This window comes from Phacochoerus africanus, chromosome 7, assembly GCF_016906955.1.
Source record: "Phacochoerus africanus isolate WHEZ1 chromosome 7, ROS_Pafr_v1, whole genome shotgun sequence".
In the NCBI taxonomy this organism is placed as follows: domain Eukaryota; kingdom Metazoa; phylum Chordata; class Mammalia; order Artiodactyla; family Suidae; genus Phacochoerus; species Phacochoerus africanus.
The window spans coordinates 21868770-21888622 of record NC_062550.1 but is presented as its reverse complement, the minus strand read 5'-3'; the positions used below and the strand labels follow the sequence as shown (position 1 = coordinate 21888622).

Genomic DNA, 19853 nt, shown 5'->3' with positions numbered 1-19853 from the left:
CCAAGTTAAACGTGTCTTTATTTTCCAAAGTCCATTCACAAAACTGAATTGATTAATTTCAGCTGCATAGCAGCTAATGATTACTGCATAGCAGTTAAAATGAAGTGAACAGTGAGTGGCTCAGAGAAATGTCCTCTTAAGGATGTTCCTGCAACAAAGAAAAAAAAAAAAAGGTATTACATCCATTCTCCTCACTGGGAGCCCAGTTGCTAAGTTTCTTACTGGCTACACAATCTAAGAACAAATAAACCAAATGATGAGATTCTTACTTTTTTGGTTCTAAAGCACAACTTGCCATTTTATTTGGGAATATTAAACTGTTACTTTATAACTTACCTTTTAGCCATGAGCTTGGACTGAAGAGTTCCTGGTTTTTTAAGAGCTGATAAGCCTGTAGTAGCAGACTCCTCCCTAGAAAAGTAAAGGGCCTTTAGAACTAGCTTTTCTCTGAGACAAGTTCCATCTCAGGCTAAATCCTCCCACCCCCATTAATGGTCCACCCACCCTCCCACCACAATTTTGGGGAAAGATTCTAATGCATTACTTTGAGCCACTATTTTAAGGTAATAGGTCAAAAGAAGGTAGAAAACAAATTAAAAGGGTAGAAATTATCACAGAAATGATTAAAGTGCTCACTTCCCTCAATTGGGAGCCACCAAGAATAGGGTGTCAATTTAAAGCCAATTATCTCCAGAAAAACCAAGATCAGCTTAACTGGACTAGTTTTGGCTCAACATATTAGGGACAATTTAAGAGAAAACTGGACTTTAGAACTATATGGATGTAAGTAAAATCTGTTCTTACCTACCAGCATAGCAATAAAACCTTTTCTCCTGGTTCTGACTGCTAGTCCTAAGAGTCAGGTGTGCCTTACTCTGGTCTGCCTCCTTCCTTGCGATGGTCACTCAAACTTCACTCCCTCCTAGCTTTCATGGAGGGTGCCGTGGCCTGCCCCTGGCTTATCTGTACTCCACATACCACAAGTGTCTACTCTCAGCTGTAGAGTGTCTGAGCTCGGAGCCATTCGCGCTATACTTGCTAGCAGTTCCTAGTAGCTGAACATCTCTCCTGGATCTTTAAAGGCATTGTCACGAATCCTGAGGTATCTGCAAACTCCCTCAATAGTTAAGGTTCCACCTGCCATTGCAAACTCAGCCAGTAGTATCAAGCCCATGGAACTATTATCCATGTTTTCCATTTCCCACCCACCTCCACCTCCCACACAACCCCACCCACCCCCTCCCAAAATTCCAAGTCACACACCCATGGAATGGAATATACAGTCCTATAGCGATAAACATCTCTAGGCTACTGGGTACAATGGCACTGAAATTGAGGGCACCAAAGGGGAGGGCTCAAAGGAAGCTATATACAAATAACAATGATTTGATATTAAGTAAACTCTTATAAAGATTTAGAAATCATTTTCTATACACAATCAACATTTTAGGGTGGTTGTGTGATCTTGTGCCACATTTAAAGGAAAACTGCAGTCAGCATGAATATAAGCATAATACAGTTCCTCACCACTTCTGCAATTTTAATCTCCATATAATTAACTAGTATGGTCAATCCATAAACCTCTATAAAGACCCACCCAATCAGAACAAAAACTGCAGTTTTCCTTTAATGACTGTTTTGGTGTTAAACGTAAAATTCTTACTGGTACTGGTCAGTTTAAAAAGGTCTCCCCAAAACTTCTAATTTGTGGATTTACGGGGTGGCATTAACCAGCAGCTGGTTTCTACTCTCTGGCAGAGTTTTGAACTTGAATTGTGATAGAAGCATTCAACATTATCAGGGGTAGCGGGTAGGGAAAGTCCAAAGCTCTGCCAGTCCCAAATCCATACAGTTGCCATTCCATTCAAGAGGGTATTAAATCGTTTATTGATTACACATGATAATGGATGATACACAAGCTTCATTCCCGTCTATAACTTTATCTGGTACCATAATTCAATTTAGATATATTGCATAGGATGTGCCAACAATCATATTAATAACCAAAAAAAACCTCCATGACTTTGCTTGGGTGGCCCCTTTAAGGGTGAACTCCAGGTCACAACACAGTTAACTGTCAGTTCAACTACACCAAGGTTTCTGAAGACAAGGGCTTCTCCACCCAAGCAGGTTGTAAATTTCAAATGGAACCTGGCATCACCCTGAAGGTATTCTAACTTCACACTGTTGGGGTAATTTACCAAAATGGCTTCAGAGTAGACTAACTTTACACAGCACATTTAAAAAAAGACACATTTATTCAGCGTCATGATCAGACTATTACATTTAGCAATCAACAGCATGGGTGCAAAAAAAAAAAAATCTACATTAAAACCCTTTGTTGGAATGCTTTACACTTTCCACAGAACAGAAACTAAAATAACCTGTTATACAATTAGTCACAAATACAGTCCTCGAGTTTTTTTGCCCATACACATGAGTATTGTCTAAAACATGTCTTCTTTGTAGCAGCTAGGCCCTGCCACCACTGTGCTTGGCTGAGTTCACAAATCTGTTGTAACCTGTAGCTTCCCTGTCACTTCTCTGGCTCTCCTCTCCTGCTAAGCTTTGTTTCCTGTTGAACAATATGGAATAAAGTTGTTAATCTAAACATATTAAGACTCAAGGCTACAATCCAATAGCAAGTTTTCTTTCCCACAAATTTTGCTGATCTGAATATTAACTTAACATCCACAATTTTACTGCAATTTTAATGTTAAGTATGTTGCACTGCTCAGCTACATTAGGGTTACTGGGTTCATTATCAATTTTAAAAAAAGTTAAGTAAAAGCACAAAAAGGTGTTCACTTACCTGGCAGTAATAATTAAAACCTTCTGCCACTGCCATAGCTACTGCTGCTGCTGGAACCGCCATAGCCACCTAGGAACAAATTTGTTCCCTTAAGCTTTAGAAATACCAACAATAAGTAATGCTTTTATATTTGGGATGATAAATTCACAAAGTTTGGGCCCGTATGGTTTCCCCAATTCAACAAGCTACCAGTCGCTTACAATTCAAAGTTTTAAGCTGTCAACTTTTTGCTGTCTAAGAATTGCCTAAAGATCAAATGTTTCCCTTTATCAAAGCTCATTTACCCTCCGAATACCACATATATACTATACCTTGGTTTCGTGGTTTGGCAAAGTATTGGCCTCCACCACCATAAGGGCCAGAACTTCTGCCTCCAAAATTTCCTCCTTTCATGGGTCCAAAATTTGAAGATTGATTGTTGTAATTGCCAAAATCATTGTAGCTTCCGCCACCTCCAAAATTGCTTCCTAAGAATAGAAAAGAGGCCTTTACCTGTTACTTGGGAAAATGATAAATTCTAGTGTTCAGAGCAAATGATTACATGATCTACCTGCCTTTCTCCCAAACTCTGGTTGTTTCAAAGTTTAATTATATATTTCATTCCTTCTGGGCAAGGCATTCAGTTGAATAATCCAGTAGCTAGAAATTTACCCCTGACTCACCATGGTAGAGCAAGTAGTATAGTCTCTAGCCTCGAAGGCTGTTGTTACCCATCCAGGGGCACTGCAAACACATGCTGGATACATCAACTAAGTGCCTAAATAAAAGCTAACCTAATCCCGATTAATTGTAGGCACCACTATCCCCTTAATCTATTTGGGAGTGAGGCGGCCCCAGCTTAAAGCTAGGAGGAGGTAGCATTGCAAGCCCATTAAAAGAAAGTACCATGCAGTAAAACACATTATGCCTAGAGAGCATCAAGTTCCCATATGGCTAAGCTAGCTATTTGCACCAAGTACTTGGATCACTGGATACCTACCACTACCACCGCCAAAGCCGCCTCCGCCTCCTCCGTTGTTATAGCTGTCATAGCTGCCACTCCCGCCATAGCCACTGCCCTGGTTTCCATAACCCTGTCCACCACTTCCATAGCCTCTGCTTCCTCCAGAGTAACCAGGGCCGCCTCCTCCATAACCACCTACAAGAATACAATTCTTCTCAATAAGACACAAGTATTCAACATTCAAATTCTGTGCAAGCATGATGGCTAAAGGCCGGCTCACAACATGCTGTAATAGTCAAACTTGAACTTATCATGCACTAAAGTTTTAGTATCTACCAGCCTATTCTAAAAGTAGTCAAACTTTTTACCTGTAGTTCCTTAAAAAACAAAAAAAATCCAACAACAAAACGAACTAAAAAAACCCACACACGCACACACAAAATTTTAACAGTAAAAACAAAAAAACTTACCGTCATTACCAAATCCATTATAGCCATCCCCACTGCCACCATATCCACCACCACCACGACTGCCACCAAAGCCACCTGGAACAGAATTTAAAAGCCAGGTTTGAAGTATGTGGATTGCATACAAATCACACCCTTCTAAGCCTAAATTCTAAGAAACGTTAAAATAATAAAAAACCATACATACCTCGACCACTAAAGTTTCCCCCACGACCAAAGTTGTCATTTCCACCAAAACCACCTCCACGACCACCACCAAAGTTTCCAGAACCACTTCGACCTGAAGGAAAAAATGTTAATGTTAAATTGTACCGGTTAAAATCATTCAAAATCATGCTTAAGGTTTAATTAAGCAACAAACTCACCTCTTTGGCTGGATGAAGCACTAGCCATCTCTTGCTTGGATAGGGCTTTCCTCACTTCACAGTTGTGGCCATTCACAGTGTGGTATTTCTGAACTGAAAAATTTGAAAGTAAGACACCATCTCAGAGTTTAGAACACAAATGGATTTCAGAACTCTTAGCGAATGCCAACCACCTGCTACTTACTGACAATCTTGTCTACGGAGTCATGGTCATCAAAGGTTACAAAAGCAAAACCTCTCTTTTTGCCACTGCCCCTGTCCGTCATGATTTCAATCACTTCGATTTTCCCATACTGTTCAAAATAATCTCTTAGGTGATGTTCTTCAGTGTCTTCTTTAATGCCACCAACAAAAATTTTTTTCACAGTTAAGTGGGCACCAGGTCTTTGAGAATCCTAAAGGGGGAGAAAAATATTAACAAATCCTAAGACCATGTTAATACTAAGTCTGTTACATCCCCTTAATGTGAATGAATCCTGCTAATCGAACATTTCCAGTCGATGAAACACAAGAAGAAAAACATCACTTACTTCTCTTGAGACGGCCCTCTTTGGTTCCACAACTCTTCCATCCACCTTGTGCGGCCTTGCATTCATGGCTGCATCCACCTCCTCCACAGTGGCATACGTGACAAACCCGAAACCTCTGGAGCGCTTGGTGTTTGGGTCCCTCATTACCTTTAACGTTTATTTAGCACATGGTAAGACCCCAGAAGTTACAGCCTTTTCTACCTTGACTAAGGCAATGCAAAACTTTCTACCAACCCTCTAAACGGAGCTCTTCAATAACCACCGCCCCCACCCCTTAAACCTAACAATTGGGAGCTTTTCGGCTAAGAAGCCACACCTTCCTTTGTCAAGTAAACTATAAAGTCAATAGGAATCTTCATAAGCATTCAAACAGCAACGACAGCGAGATAAGCCAAGAAAAACAACTAGCTCTAAGGCCTTTTGTCTCTTCCAAGTCTTACCACACAGTCTGTGAGCGTTCCCCATTGCTCAAAATGGCTCCTCAGACTCTCATCGGTTGTTTCAAAGCTCAAACCTCCGATGAAGAGCTTCCGCAGCTGTTCGGGCTCTTTGGGAGACTAGAAGTAGGGGCAAAAAAAGCGTTAAATAGGGCTATAACGCAAAAAAGCTCCCCGCTACAAGAAGCAACACCAGGTAGCAACGTACGAAGCTTTTATTGTTCCCTCGGGTCGCTGTAAGCCACGTGCTTCTCCCCATCTGGGGAGGCGGTATGTTGGGGGCTGGGAAGCGGCGAGCGCATGCGCCCCTTACTCTCTCTACGACGCACGCGCAACAAAAGGACTGGGAGGGCGTGCATCGCCAAAATTGGACTACAGTTACTCTTTAAGAAAGTCGTCCACTAGGACAAGGATGAAAAACAGACCGAATGTGTCCACGAGCATTGCAAGAAGAACGAGAGCAGCGTGATAACCAAGGGTTGCAGGACGGCAGCCTCATGGCGACGAGGACAAAATGGCGACCTGAACTCAGGGAGGGGTAGGCCCCGGCAGCGACCGAAGAACTGCCGAAAAGGCTGGTGCCAAGCAGCCAAACCAGACCGCACCCTACCAAACTCAGGAAGCGGCGAAGAAGAAAACGCAGCTGAAAAAAGAGTCTCACTCACCTCTGACTTAGACATGACGGTAGTGGGGAGGAGGTTATAACGATGCTTACTCGGCGGCGTCCAGGGGCAGAAAGGAGTAATCTAACGAACGAGTCCGCCAGCCTACCTTCGGCCTCGCTCTTTTATCCCGCCTCCGCGCGTTCGGCATTGGTAGACTCCGCCCCTGAGTAGCTCTGATTGGATATTTGACATAGCTTTCCCCCACTATTGGTCTCTCGTATGCGTTGCTGTGTAACGTCATCCGTTTGGGCGTTCTACGCAGTCTCAACCCCTCCCGGTCCATTGGTTCCTAAGTAATATTATTCTTAACTAGACTGGCTGGTCAACCAATGATTCATATTTGAATTATTTAGGGTATTGAGATAACTTTTTAATTAGCTATGTCCGGAATAGTCAACGCCTGTGTCAAAGCATTTTTAATACTATGTATCAAAAAAGTAGCTAGCATGCGACAATTTAGCGGAACGGGGGCGGGGGCAAGATCGCCTGCTGAGCGCATGTGTAGTAAAATGGCGAGTTAACGCAGGCGCGCTAAGAAGTTCCGCCCGGAGCTTGCAACACGTGAAATGGCGGGCAGGAGACAGCGGCGAACCTAAGGCGCCTGCGTAGTGGCGGGAGTTGTGCCCCCTTTTGCGCAGGCGTAATGGGCGGGGAAAGGGTCGGGTCCCAGGATTGGTCGCGCAGGCGCAGGGAAGGATCCGTTTTGGCGGGCGGTTGGCGTTGCGCAGAAGGCGGCGGCGGCGGTGGCTTGTGGTCCGGCCGCACCACAGAGGAACAGGCGAGGCGTTAGCGTGAGTGATCGGTCTCGACCCCCGGTAAGTGGCGGACCATCTTGCCTACCCATACGAGGTCTTGAACTGACTCCAACTGGGCCCGTTATTGTGTGAAATGAATGGACCTCGGGGTGGGGGCTCGTGAAGGGGGAGCGGTGAGATCGGCCAACCAATGGAAGAACGGGGGCGGGATGTTTTATCCCCGTAGGTTCTGTGGAGCTTTGCAGCGGAAGAGTTTGACTGGCGAGTGTATAGGCCAATTGGGGCTGTCCTTAGCTGCCGACTCATCGGTCCTTGGGCCATCGGTATGTGGGAGGCGGGCTTTCTCCTCCTGAGCAGCATCTCACTGAGCCAATGAGCACGAAGCGCGCGGTAGGTTGGGCTCCTCCAAGAGGCCACGATTTGACTCCAATGGGGGATGCGGGAGTTGGGCGGTTAGGTGGATGGACCAAATCGGGAGCCAGTAGGCGAGCAGCCTCTGGAAAGCGCTCAGGCTGTTCGTCCAATCAGCGCTCCAAAAGAGGGAGGTCTTAGATTTGGGGATGCGAGGAAGGGGATTCAATGCCTGTGATGGCGCGTAGGGGCTATTTTATTCACAATGACTTTAACAAAACCTGTGGGCCTCGGTGCCACACTTCTCTGGTAGGAAAGCTGTTAAGTTTGGTCCTGTATTCCTCGGTTTTGGCTCTTTCCCCCCCACAACGGTATATCTCACCATCCAGCACTTTAGGTTTTGGAGGGGAACAAGGGATGTCAAAGACATGACTGGAAAACTCGCTTCTTTAGGAAGACTGCCTTGAAATCTTAGAACAAATAGAATTTATTTGTACTGTTGTGGAATAGCACCCAAGAAGAGTCTACAAAATAATATTAATGCATATTGCCACAGACAAAGAGATATTTGTGAACCCATAGGAGATGTTTCGGAAAACTGCATAGCAAAATATGTTAACCTCTAGGGATACAGTGGGTTGGAGACACATCGCATCTCCAGTGTTTACATTTTTGCAGGGATAATAATTTGTAATTAAAAATAAATTTAAAAGCTCGTTGTTTTTGTGTTTTCAGTTATAGTCAAGTACTTCTCACCACCTCCTTACACCTCAAAAAGGTGCTGTTTTTCAGTTAAGAACTAAAGCGATTCTTGGTTTAAACATACAAATTTTAAAAAGATAATTTTTTTTTTTGAGTACTGATAGTCATGACGTTAAGTGCTTTACAAGCATTGTCCAATGCCTTTATCTTAGGCTCTGCTCTGAGGAACTTTCTCCTCCATATATATCTCTTCACATTGTTACAGATCTTCTTAGGCCTTCTTTCTGCTGTTCCTTTAAGGATATCTGGATTTGGATAAAAAGGAAGTTGCTTAAGGAGGGTGATACTTAGGGTGCTGGAGACGGAACCCATCCATCACCTGGGTTATTTTTTGCCTTTTGATTATAGAATTTCAAAGTATTTCCTGCAGTCCATATCCTGTTAGTAATGCTCGTTCTACTCATTCCACTATGTTTTAGTAAACCATAGAAATTTTCATTACGTTTTGACTGTATGAGAGTCTATACTGCCCCTCCCCCTTTTTTGGCCGCACCTGTGGCATAAGGAAGTTCCTGGGCTGGGGATCTAACGTGCACCACAGCAGTGATCCAGGCTGCTGCAGTGGTGACTCTCGATCCTTAACCTACTGCCTCATAAGAGAATTCCTATACTCCTGTTATTAACTGCCTTATTTAGTATCAAGGGACAGTTGTTTAAATACTGTAGTAAGTTCAAATACACATGAAGAAGTTCTGTTATGATTAGAGATCTTTGTAACACTGTGCAAAAGAAAGATGATTTTTAGCTGAGCTTATCCTGAACAGAGGAGAGATTTTCATGTTTTCTGATACTTGAAATGGAAAATCTGTTTCATATTTGCGTATAAACTATAGGTATGTTAATAGTGTAGCTACTTGGTTTGTAAGAACTGAAGTGATATAGATTAAGAATTTCTGTCCCTAATTTATTTAAATTTGAAAGGAATACAATCTTGATCTGTAGGGTTTCTCAGCTTCAGTGCTATTTACATTTTGAGCCTAATAAGTGCATTTCACCTCCCCACACCCCCACTTGTGACAATCAAAGTTTTCCCAATTGTCCTGGGAGGGAGGGGCGCAAAATCTCCACTTGGAAACCATTTATCTGTTCCTTTCACGGATCAGTGGTTAACGGGCCCAACTAGGATCCATGAGGATGCAGGTTCGATCCCTGGCTTCGAGCAGTGGGTTAGGGATCCAGTGTTGCAGTGAGCTGTGGTGTATGTCGAAGATTCCGCTTGAGTCCCATGTTGCTGTGGCTTTGGCATAGGCCAGAGGCTGTAGCTCTGATTCGACCCCTAGTCTGGGAACTTCTATATGCCATGGGTGCAGCCCTAAAAAAAGGACAAAAGACCACAAGTAAATAAATAAAAATAAAAAATGAGACATCGTAGAGTTGATTATCTTGTCAAAATATTTTGTTTTTTGCCAATTGGAAATCAGAGGGAGAAGATGAATGTTTAGGAAGTGTCCTTGGTAAAGTGGATCACTGAGTCCTTATGATTATCTGTTCAGATAGAGCATGATCATTGTTTCATTGGGTAAGAGAAAACTTTCATTAAGATTTTTACCATTTCTTGCAGTTTAAACATTGATTGCATCTTATGTTTGACTTCCTGAAATAATGGCAAATGTGTTTTTGAAGAATGTAGACTTTGCTTCAGATGTTTCTTGTATTCTTATCTGATTTATTCCTCTTTCCTTTACTAGCATTCTTTTGGATCAGTATTTCAAACTTTTTTGACCTTGACCCAGAGTAAGAAATACATTTTACACTGACCCTGTAGGCACATTGAAAAAAGTTTCACTATGCAGATAAATGTTCAAAGCACTGACATTTTCTCTTCTGTAGTAGACTGTATCATTTGGTTAAAAACACAAGTCGATTTCTGCTAAACTGATTTTTCAGCTATGTAGAGACACATGCGTTGGAGGAAAAAGAAATACTGATTTGAGAGTTCCCTTATGGTGCAGTAGGTTAAGGATCCGGCATTGTCACTGTAGAGACTCAGGTCACTGCTGTGGTTTGGGTTCAGTCCCTGGCTCAGGAGCATGCTGTAGGTGTGGCCAAAAAAAAAAAAAGGAAAGAAAAAGAAGGAATACTGATCTGAAGAATAGATAACCAAATCATGCCACCTTAGATTACTCTTGAGTAGATTGCACTCATCTCCAGCTCCAGTTACTTGGGTCTATAAAGAAAATGATCAGCCACCCCTTATTTGATGTTTTTAATTTGAAAAATTTCATGACTTCAACCTAGACTTTTTGGTGTACAAATAAAAATTGCATGTTTTATTGTGAATTCTTTTAGAGTGTCACAATTAGTAGGTCTGACACACATTTCTCTCTGGTGGGGTAATTTTTCATTGAAATTCTGAGACTGTCACATTGAAAATCCCAAGTTTAGACTTGTATTTCTTGCCTTTGGAGTACCTGGTTTGGTTGTTAACTTGTTAAGCACTCTGTTAACAATAAAAAGCACTGAGCCTAGTATTACAAAAATTAAGTTTTAAGCACTTAAGCTTAGAACTTAGAGGCATAATATTGTATCCAAACAAAATGATTTTTCACTAAAAGGGAAAATAACACATCTTCAGTGGTTTTTCTGAAATCTAGTAAGTAGAAAGCTTCTTGTCTGGGTAGGCTGTGAGCAGGATGATAACTGGGACAAGAGAAAGAAAGAACATACCTCTGAGGTGACTGGATTTTTATATGTCTAGGCAAGTTCTGTTGATTTTCTGAGCCCTTGACAGTAGCTATGGAAAGACAGAAAGGTATCCAGGGTACAAAGGTTTCTGAGAAAGACTAGTAATTTTTTCCATTTATTGAGGTATTTTATTCAACCACATAGCGTGATTTATATGTCTTATTGAAATAGCACATTTAACACCCCCTGGTAAAGCATTTCTTTTTTTTTCCTTGTCCTTTTAGTCTGTTTTTATTTCCATTCACTTTAGATGAAATTGGGCCTCAATTCTCTGAATGTTGATTTTTAAAAGCAGTAAATTACACTGTAAGATAACACTTATGACTGAGTATGGCTGATACTTAAACGTATTACTGATGAACTTGGACTCTGGGCAGTTGCCTTTTTTTCCCTGACAGAAACTGATTTTTCCTTCCCTACTTATAGAGGATGGCTTTAGCTGACCATTGCACTAATGGGAAGGAGTCCAGGTCATCCTGAGAAGAGTTGGCTTGTGCAGAGTCCAAGACGCAGATTTGTTAGATTTCTGTGAGCCACTTGAAGCCACATATTCATTTCTGATGACAACTTTACACTTGTGTTGGCAGAACACCCACAGTGACAACTGTTGCCTATGTTTAGTCTGTCCGGGAGCTCTACCAGCTAGCATGTTTGGGAAAACCTACACTGTTCTTGTTAGCAGCTTTGTAAATATTAGACCTTTCTGAGTTCGTCTTCTCAGATCTGCCATACTTTGGGGAAATTGCATCTTGTGATCGATTGCCTTAATTTATCCTTCGAAATGAAGGATTAAAGGTTTTAGGCATTCTTTGGGTTACTTAAAACACAATTCTTTTTGGATCATTAATTGGAATTATATATGTCCAGCTTAAGATTTTTAAAATTTTATTTTCCTTGTGTGTTATTTTCTTGTGGTTGCAATTACCACAAACCTGGTGTCTTCAAACAATAGGAACTTCTTTTCTCTCACAATTCTGGAGGCCAGAAGTCTGCAGCCAAGGTGTTGAGCCCATTCTGGAGGCCCTGTGGGAGAGTCCCTTCCTTCCGTTTCCAGCTTCTGGCTGTTTTCAGTATTCCTTGGTTTATGGCCTTTGTCTTTCCCTGCTGTGTCTTCATATTTCCTTCTCTGTGTGTCTGTCTCAGAACTCTGGCCTTTCTTCAAAGGATACATGTAATTGAATTTTTTGTTTTTTTGTTTGTTTTTTGTCTTTTGTCTTTTTTTGGTTTTTTTTTTTTTTTGTCTTTTTGCCATTTCTTGGGCCGCTCCCGTGGCATATGGAGGTTCCCAGGCTAGGGGTCTAATCGGAGCTGTAGCTGCCAGCCTACGCCAGAGCCACAGCAACTCGAGATCCCAGCCGCATCTGCAACCTACCCCACAGCTCACGGCAACGCAGGATTGTTAACCCACTGAGCAAGGGCAGGGACCGAACCTGCAGCCTCGTGGTTCCTAGTCAGATTCGTTAACCACTGCGCCATGACGGGAACTCCTGTCTTTTGTCTTTATAGGGCTGCACCCGTGGCATATGGAGGTTCCCAGGCTAGGGATCTAATTGGAGCTGCAGCCACTGGCCTACACCAGAGCCACAGCAACGCAGGATCCGAGCCGAGTCTGCGACCTACACCACAGCTCACGGCAACGCCAGATCCTTAACCCACTGAGTGAGGCCAAGGATTGAACCCACAACCTCATGGTTCCTAGTCGGATTCCTTAACCACTGGGCCACAACGGGAACTCCCTCTTTTTTTTTTAAACGTGATTGAATTTAAGCCCCACCAGATAATTCAGGGTTAATTTCTCCTTTCACATCATTAAATCACATCTTAATAATCATGCAGGTTTGAGTGACTAGGTCATGGTCTTTAGTGTGGTTGGGGGGGTGTGATCATGCAGACCATTATACCCGATTTCTCCAATCCCTATCCAAATATAAGTTATTTTCTAAAATGAGGGGTGGACTTCCCTGGTGGCCTATCAGTTAAGGATCTGGTATTGTAACTGCTGTGGCTTGGGTTCAGTCCTTTAGCCGGGACCTTCTGCATGCTGTGAGCATGGCCAAAAAATATAAAATAAAATTTTTAAAAAAGGTAACTCAAAAACTCATTCTAATATTTGGGGCCATTACAGTCCACTGGTGGTCTTGCCTAGGACTTGAGGGACAGAATACTGAGTTGTTGGCTGGTTGTCAACCCCTCAAGTATTAAGGAAAAAGATTGTATACATGTATGTGTAACTGGGTCACCATGCTGTACAGTAGAAAATTGACAACACTGTAAACCAGCTATAATGAAAAAAATTAAAATCATGGTATTTAAAAAAAAAAAAAAAGACAGCCCAGGGTAGCAAACATGTACTTGTTAATTGTGTGGAATTTTCTTAAAAAAGTATAATGAACTAGCTGGGCCACTTTTCACTGTCATTCTTATAAGGCTGTGGACTATATGGTCTGAATTTCCTATCCAGTAAGGATAGTTCATCAAATTTAAACACAGTCAATTATATCCCCATTAAAAATTTTTAAGGAGTTCCCTGGTGGCTGAGTGGTTAAGGATCTGGCTGGCATTGCCACTGCTGTGGCTCGAGTCCAGTCCTTGCTCTGGGAACTTTTGTATGCCTTGGGCACAGCCAAAATAAATAAATACATTTTTAAAGGAGGAGAATAAGCAGAATTTTAACAAAGAAAAAACAGCACTGCCAGATTTTTCTACTTGGAACTAAATCATGGACCTAGTTTCAAATTTTTTCTCATGCAGTCTTATTCTTCAGTCTTAATAAATATAAGTGCCTTTTCCATTGTGTTTCTTTGCTAGGAAGGACACCAGAAACCCTGGGATTGAGATGGTGTCATTGAAAGGACTATTTCAAGATCAAGTTTTATAACACACTCTCATTATTTATTTCTTCATGGAAAGGAGGAACCAAATTGAATTCAAGTATTTCTGTGATTGTAATCTACAATTCTTAGAATAAAGCAAGTTCATATCTGAGCCAGCGGGCATAATTATGTCAGAATAAAATGCCCTCTGCTAAAGAGGTCAACTAACAGACTGGGAAATCTATCTTAAGTTTGGTTTCTGAGGCAAATCCTTGAACTCCATGTGCCTTGTTTCTCATCCCTAAATCAGTGAGACTCACTTACCGCACAGGGAGTTATAGAGGGTAATATACTGCTAATTTGTTCAGTATTTCACAATAATAAATTATATCTAGGAATCTGATAAAACATAGGCAAACCCCATTTATATGTGTAATGGGAGACAAGCGTAGATAAAACTTACAGATAGTACAGAAAATTCATTAAAGTTATTTTTAACTACTTCTGTCATCAGACATTTTACCTTCTGTTTTCTGTGTATTTTCCAAAGTGCTTTTCTTGTTCTTTTTCCATAACAGACATGAGGTAGGTAGGACAAATAGCTAACACTAGGTTACATGATAGAGGGATCAATTCAGGAGGACACAACAATCCCAAATTTTACACAACTAATAATAAGCATCAAGGGAGTTCCCTTCGTGGCTCAATGTAACAAACCCACCTAGTATCCATGTGGGTTAAACAACCTGGATCCGGCATTGCCTTGAGCTGTGGTTAAGGTCACAGATGCCGCTTGGATCCCACGTGGCTGTGGCTGTGGTCTTTAGGCCGGCGGCTACAGCTCTGATTTCACCCCTAGCCTGGGAACCTCCATATGCCACGGGTGTGGCCCTAAAAAGACCAAAAAAAAAAAAAAAAAAGGTGTCAAAATACAAGAAAAAAACAATAGAACTAAATAATACACATCTGCAGTTTTGGAAATTTTAACACCCTCATTCAGTAATTAATAGAATTAGATGAAAATCGGTAAGGAAATAAACTTGAACAATACTGTCAATGAACATAATATAACTGACATTTATTGAATATTCCATCCAACAGCAGCAGAATACACATTCTTTTTTCTTTTGAAAGCGGTGGGGGGGGGTAGTCCTGCAGTGTGCTGTGGCTTGTGGGATCTCAGTTCCCAGACCAGGGATTGAACTCAGGCCATAGCCGTGAAACCACCAAGTCCTAACCACTAGACTACCAGGAAACTTCCTTTTCTTTCTTCTTTTTTTAAGAAAAATATATTCTTTTCAATTGCAAAGGAAGATTTACCAAAACAGACCATCTTCTGTCATAAAACAAATCTCAAAATTAAAAGGATTTGTAAACATAAAAATACAAAGGATGTTCCTGACCATAACACAATTAAATTAGAAATCAGTAACTGAATGACATCTGGAAAATCCTCAAACATTTGAAACTAAACAACACACTTCTGAGCAATCCATGGATCAAAGAGATCACAAAGAAGAAAAAAATTTTGTCCATGTCCATGGTATGCAGAAGTTTGGGGACCATGGATCAAACCCTCACTATAGTAGCATCACCGATCTCCAGCCCACTGAGCTGCCAGGGATTTCCATTTAGAAAATACTTTGAACTGAATAAAAATGATAACATGTCAAAATTTGGGATATAACTAAGTCAGTGCTTAGAGAAAATTTTATAATTTTTATAATTTTAAATGCTTTAATTATAAAGGTAGAAAGGAGTTCTTGTGGCTCAGTGGGTTAAGAACCCACAGACCATAGTGTCTGTGAGGATGTTTGATCCCTGGCCTTGCTCAGTGGGTTAACAATCCAGCTTTGTTGCAAGCTGTGGATTAGGCTGTAGATGTGGCTCAGATCTGGTGTGGCTGTGGCTTTGGTGTAGGTCTGCAGCTGCAGCTCCAATTTGACCCCTAGCCTGGGAACTTCCATATGCCGCAGTTGTGCCTTGGTAAAAAAAAAAAAAAGGCAAAAAGATCTAGAGTCTATGTTTCTATTTTAAGAACCCAGAAAAAGAAGCAATAAGAGTAATGATGTTTAGGAGTCACCGATGTGGTGCAAAAGGCTTGGCAGCATCTATGCAGTGCCAGGACTTGGGTTCAATCCCTGAATCAGTGAGTTAAAGGATCTGGTGTTACTGCAGCTGCCATGTAGGTTACAGTTTCAGCTTGTATCTGATCCCTGGCCTTGGAACTATATGCTTCAGGGTGGCCAAAAAAGAAAGTAATGATGTTTAAGGGTACAAACTTGTGTGTAACAAGTAGTAGATAAGCCCTAAAGATACAATGCATGGATAATGAATGTAGATAATAATATGGTACTGTAATTATGTAATGTAATAAATATCACATTGTCTACCATATTACAATATACAAATGTATCAAAGTAACTCTGTAACCTTAACATTATAGTGTTACATGTCAAATTTTTTAAATTAAAAAAAGAGCAGGAATTCCCATTGTGGCTCAGCAGAAATGCACCATCCATGAGGATGTGGGTTCAGTTCCTGGTAGTGCTTGGTGGATTAAGGATCCAGTCTTGCGGTGAGCTGTGGTGTAGGTTGCAGACATGGCTTGGATCCTGCGTTGCTGTGGATATGGTGTAGGCTGGCAGCTGCAGCTCCAACTCCAATTTGACCCCTAGCCTGGGAACTTATGTATGTGTGGCCCAGAAAAGAAAAAAAAAAGAAAGCAAATTAAACCGAAAGAAAGAAAATGAAGGTAAAAGCAGTAAGTAGTTGATGAAGTATAAAACAGAGAAAAATCAATGAAATTGAAAGTTTTTTCAGATCAATAAAATTAATAAGCAAGTTTGATCAGGGGAAATATAAACACAAATTACTAATATCAGGAATAAGAGAAGGGATATCACTACTGATCCTATAGATGCTTAAAGGGTATTGAGAGGAGTTCCCACCTTGGCACAGTGAGTTAAGAATCTGACTGCAGTAGCTCGGGTCCTTGCAGAGGCTGGGGTTTGATCCCTGGCCTGGCATGTAGTGGCTTAAAGGATCCAGCATTGCGGCAGCTGTGCAGCTCAGATTCAGTCCCTGGCCTAGGGATTTCCATTCACTGCAGGTGAGGCCATTAAAAAGTGGGGGAGGGGCAATAAGGGAATATTAGAACAACTATGCCAATACATTCAATATCTAAGATAAAATGAATGGCTTCCTTGAAAGACAAACTACTGAAGCTCACTTCAGAAGAAATTCAGAACCTCACTAGCCTTATATCTATTAAGAAAATGGAATTTGTAGTTAGAAACCTTCCCACAGAGAGAACTCCAGGTCCGGATGGCTTTATGGGGTGAATTTTCCAACCCTGATGGGAGAAATATCAATTCTATACAGGCTCTTCCAGAAGACAGAAGAGGAGGGAACACTTGCCAAAATGTTCATTATTTTAAAATTCCACTAGCAGACATTTATATTCTGTTTGGTCTACATTTTTAAGTGTTTTCTGCGCACACACACACACACCCCCACACACCCACCCACCCACCCCCACTGCCATAGACCTATGGGATGAGTAGGGCAAGTAGCTAACACCCTTCAAGTTAAGTGAACTGTCAAGTTCAACCTTTCAGTGATCTCCTTGGGATAGGACCCACATCTTATTCCTTATTCATGATATTGCCGCTGTTAACAAGTTGCCCTTTTAGTAGCTTTTTTGTATTATTCTTTGGAGACCCTGCTAACCAGTGCTGACTTAACCAAGGAGACACTTAAAATCCTTAGTCCTTAAGTTGAGGACTGGGCTAGACTCAATGCCCATGCATTGCTTGGCAGCTACTAGGCCCTCAATAAATGTCCCAACCAATAACCAACCAATCAATTTTAGAGCAAAGAATGAAATTACTATATTAATCATCCTTTTGGCATAGGATCTGAATTGGGAGGATGGTTAGAAGCCAGACAAGAAGAGGCAGAAACATCTCACTTGGTTTAAGTAACATGTCAGAATGCTCAGTGGAAGAGCTGGGTGGTCTGACATTGGCCATCCCTTTGGCCGTTTATCTGATGGTGGCCTTTCTTTGCATTTAACTATCAATATATCTGAAGTGTAGAGCACACTTTTATGATATTGTGGTATAGTAATTCACACTTAAATGTCAATAGAGACACTTGCAAAGATGTACAAGGTTCAATAATTTCTGGTGTGGGTTTGTTTCTCCTGTCATCACCCATTATGTATTTTTTTACAGCTTTTAAATTGCCACGGAGAGGAATTGGTCAGGATCTTAACAGATGGCCAAGGAGCTGCCAAGGATACTGTTGTATAGGATGGGAAAAAGTTCAATACTGGCTTGATTTTATTTGTCTAAATTGTAGACTATGACTTCAGTGTAATTCATGTCACTAACTCACCAAGGTAACGGCAAAGCACAAAATTATGCCATATGCTCTCTTTACCCCCTGAAGTTTTACAGTCTGAGATATCGTTCTTATTCCAATTGTATAAAAACTCCTCTTTGGGGGGGGGTCAGGATATATTAATTAGATTTTAGCATATTGATTTAAAGTCTAATATCATCTCAACAGTAATATTATAGATTTTTAGATATTTTAGTTTATGGTTATGCAAATTTGTATGTCTCCTGAGTCTCTGCTGAACAAAGACTCTGATAGAATATAAATTGTCTGGCATAGTAGAAGCTCTTCCTTAAAATAGAGGATTTGTTGAAATGACCTGATGGGGCCCTGGTAACCCTTAAGCTGCTGATGTCCAAAATGTGTACAAGCTAGATAAGCATAGTCTTTAATTTTATGGCTGTTTGGAAAATACCTTATGACCATAATTTTATTTGGGGGTGGACATTTCAGTTCTTTTTTAACCCTTCCATATTTTGTGAATATGACCTGCCAGAGTGGTATGTGAAAATTGAAGTTTCATGGTAATCTACTCAAATGTTGCTATTACCCATTTTTTCTTAAGACATCAAGAATTTGTATGTTACTGCTAAATATTCCAGTGAACCATACTTAAAGCTTTTGAGCAGTTCTGAGAATTGCTGTAATACACTTTCATTTATATTTTTAGTGGTGATCGGAGCTTGGAGGACAGTATAGCTAAGTGAAATTTATAAGGCAGCCTTTATCTCTATTTATAATCTATATGTTTTAATCTAAAAGAACAAATGTCTCTTTACTCCCTTGCTCGCTGGAGCAAGAGTTTTAGATAATCAACAAATAGGATACTTGGCCCCAGAATAATTCTGTGACTGGTTGAAACAGTGCGTTGGCCTGATTTTTAAAGGATCACAAACTGGAGCTGTGTTAGCCAAGGGAGAGCCTTTCCTCTTTCCACACTCCTCTCTATTAATAAAGTTTGTGTTGTCTGTTTGTGTCTTGTTAATGATAGGGGTGTTAACGACCACAGTTAATCTTCCTCCTCAACTCTTTCCTAATCCAGTCTCTTAAACAGACATTTAAAAAGCTTTTAACTCCTTTTGAATTGGGTGCTCATAGGCTTTTGGTGGAGGTGGAGTGATAGTTATCAGCTCATTTAACAAAACCTGAGACAGCCAGGACAGCTGTAATGTGCATCTCTATACTGTGTTTTTGTTAAAGTGCCACATGCCTAATACTTTGGAAATCATAAATCTAGTGGAAGAAAACATCTTTATAGAAGGTATTTTAGTTTTATGCTGTATGTATTACAAACCTAAAGCCAATGGTACTTGTAGATCCATAAAGAGCAAAGAACTTAGACCAGATTAAAATGGTTCTGTAAATTTAGTTTCTTTTCATCTGTTTTATTTTCTACAATATGGCTATAAAGAAGATGCCTTAAAGACAGTGCTGTAGCTGACACTTTAATCTTCATATAAGCCAACAGGTTTCATCAAGGGCCTTAGGGGAGAAATGGGAATTTATCAAGCCTGGACCAACTAAAGTCACCCATCATTGGCATATTTAATTAATAATGTGATAGGGACCTTTAATATGCCCTTGCTCTTTCCTGCTCTTTAGAATGGCTTTCTTTATAGAGGATTTTGCTTTCTTAGTGGCCTTGGAGAATTTATGTTAAAATTCTAAAATGGGAATTCCCTTTGTGGCTCAGTGGTTAACTAACCTGACTAGGATCCACAGGGATGCAGGTTCGATCCCTGGCTTTGTGCAGTGGGTTAGGTGTAGGTTGCAGACACAGATTGAATCCAGTGTTGCTGTGGCTGTGGCATAGTCCAACAGCTGTAGCTCCAATTCGACCCCTAGCCTGGGAACTTCCATATCC

General features: G+C 41.0%; 2 protein-coding genes across 6 annotated transcripts in view; one reads left to right on the top strand and one right to left on the bottom strand.

Moving 5' to 3' along the window:
• Positions 1-6376, bottom strand: HNRNPA1 (heterogeneous nuclear ribonucleoprotein A1). 3 transcript variants are annotated; one of them, XR_007135828.1, is made up of 12 exons: positions 6220-6376; positions 5558-5674; positions 5118-5264; positions 4772-4982; positions 4588-4680; positions 4410-4502; positions 4226-4300; positions 3792-3950; positions 3124-3279; positions 2813-2881; positions 337-411; positions 1-148 (listed from the first exon to the last, which is right to left on the bottom strand). XR_007135828.1 is itself a non-coding variant. In XM_047786808.1 (11 exons), exons 1-10 carry the CDS (start codon positions 6232-6234, stop codon positions 2826-2828), a joined length of 1122 nt encoding a protein of 373 aa, XP_047642764.1. In that variant the 5' UTR covers positions 6235-6376; the 3' UTR covers positions 1864-2575; positions 2813-2825. The 3 variants fall into 3 exon arrangements, 2 of the variants coding, with proteins under 2 accessions (XP_047642764.1, XP_047642765.1); XM_047786808.1 differs by lacking the exons at positions 1-148; positions 337-411 and adding an exon at positions 1864-2575; XM_047786809.1 differs by lacking the exons at positions 1-148; positions 337-411; positions 3792-3950 and adding an exon at positions 1864-2575.
• A 500-nt stretch (positions 6377-6876) lies between these two features.
• The window catches only part of CBX5 (chromobox 5), a 39159-nt gene continuing 26182 nt past the window's right edge, over positions 6877-19853 (top strand). The window contains exons 1-2 of one of the 3 annotated variants that reach the window (XM_047786815.1): positions 6877-7034; positions 7201-7297. The gene's annotated coding sequence lies outside the window, so the exon portion shown is untranslated. Of the gene's footprint in view, positions 7035-7200; positions 7365-19853 lie in introns of all 3 variants that reach the window. The other 2 variants (XM_047786814.1, XM_047786811.1) reach the window with 2 other exon arrangements.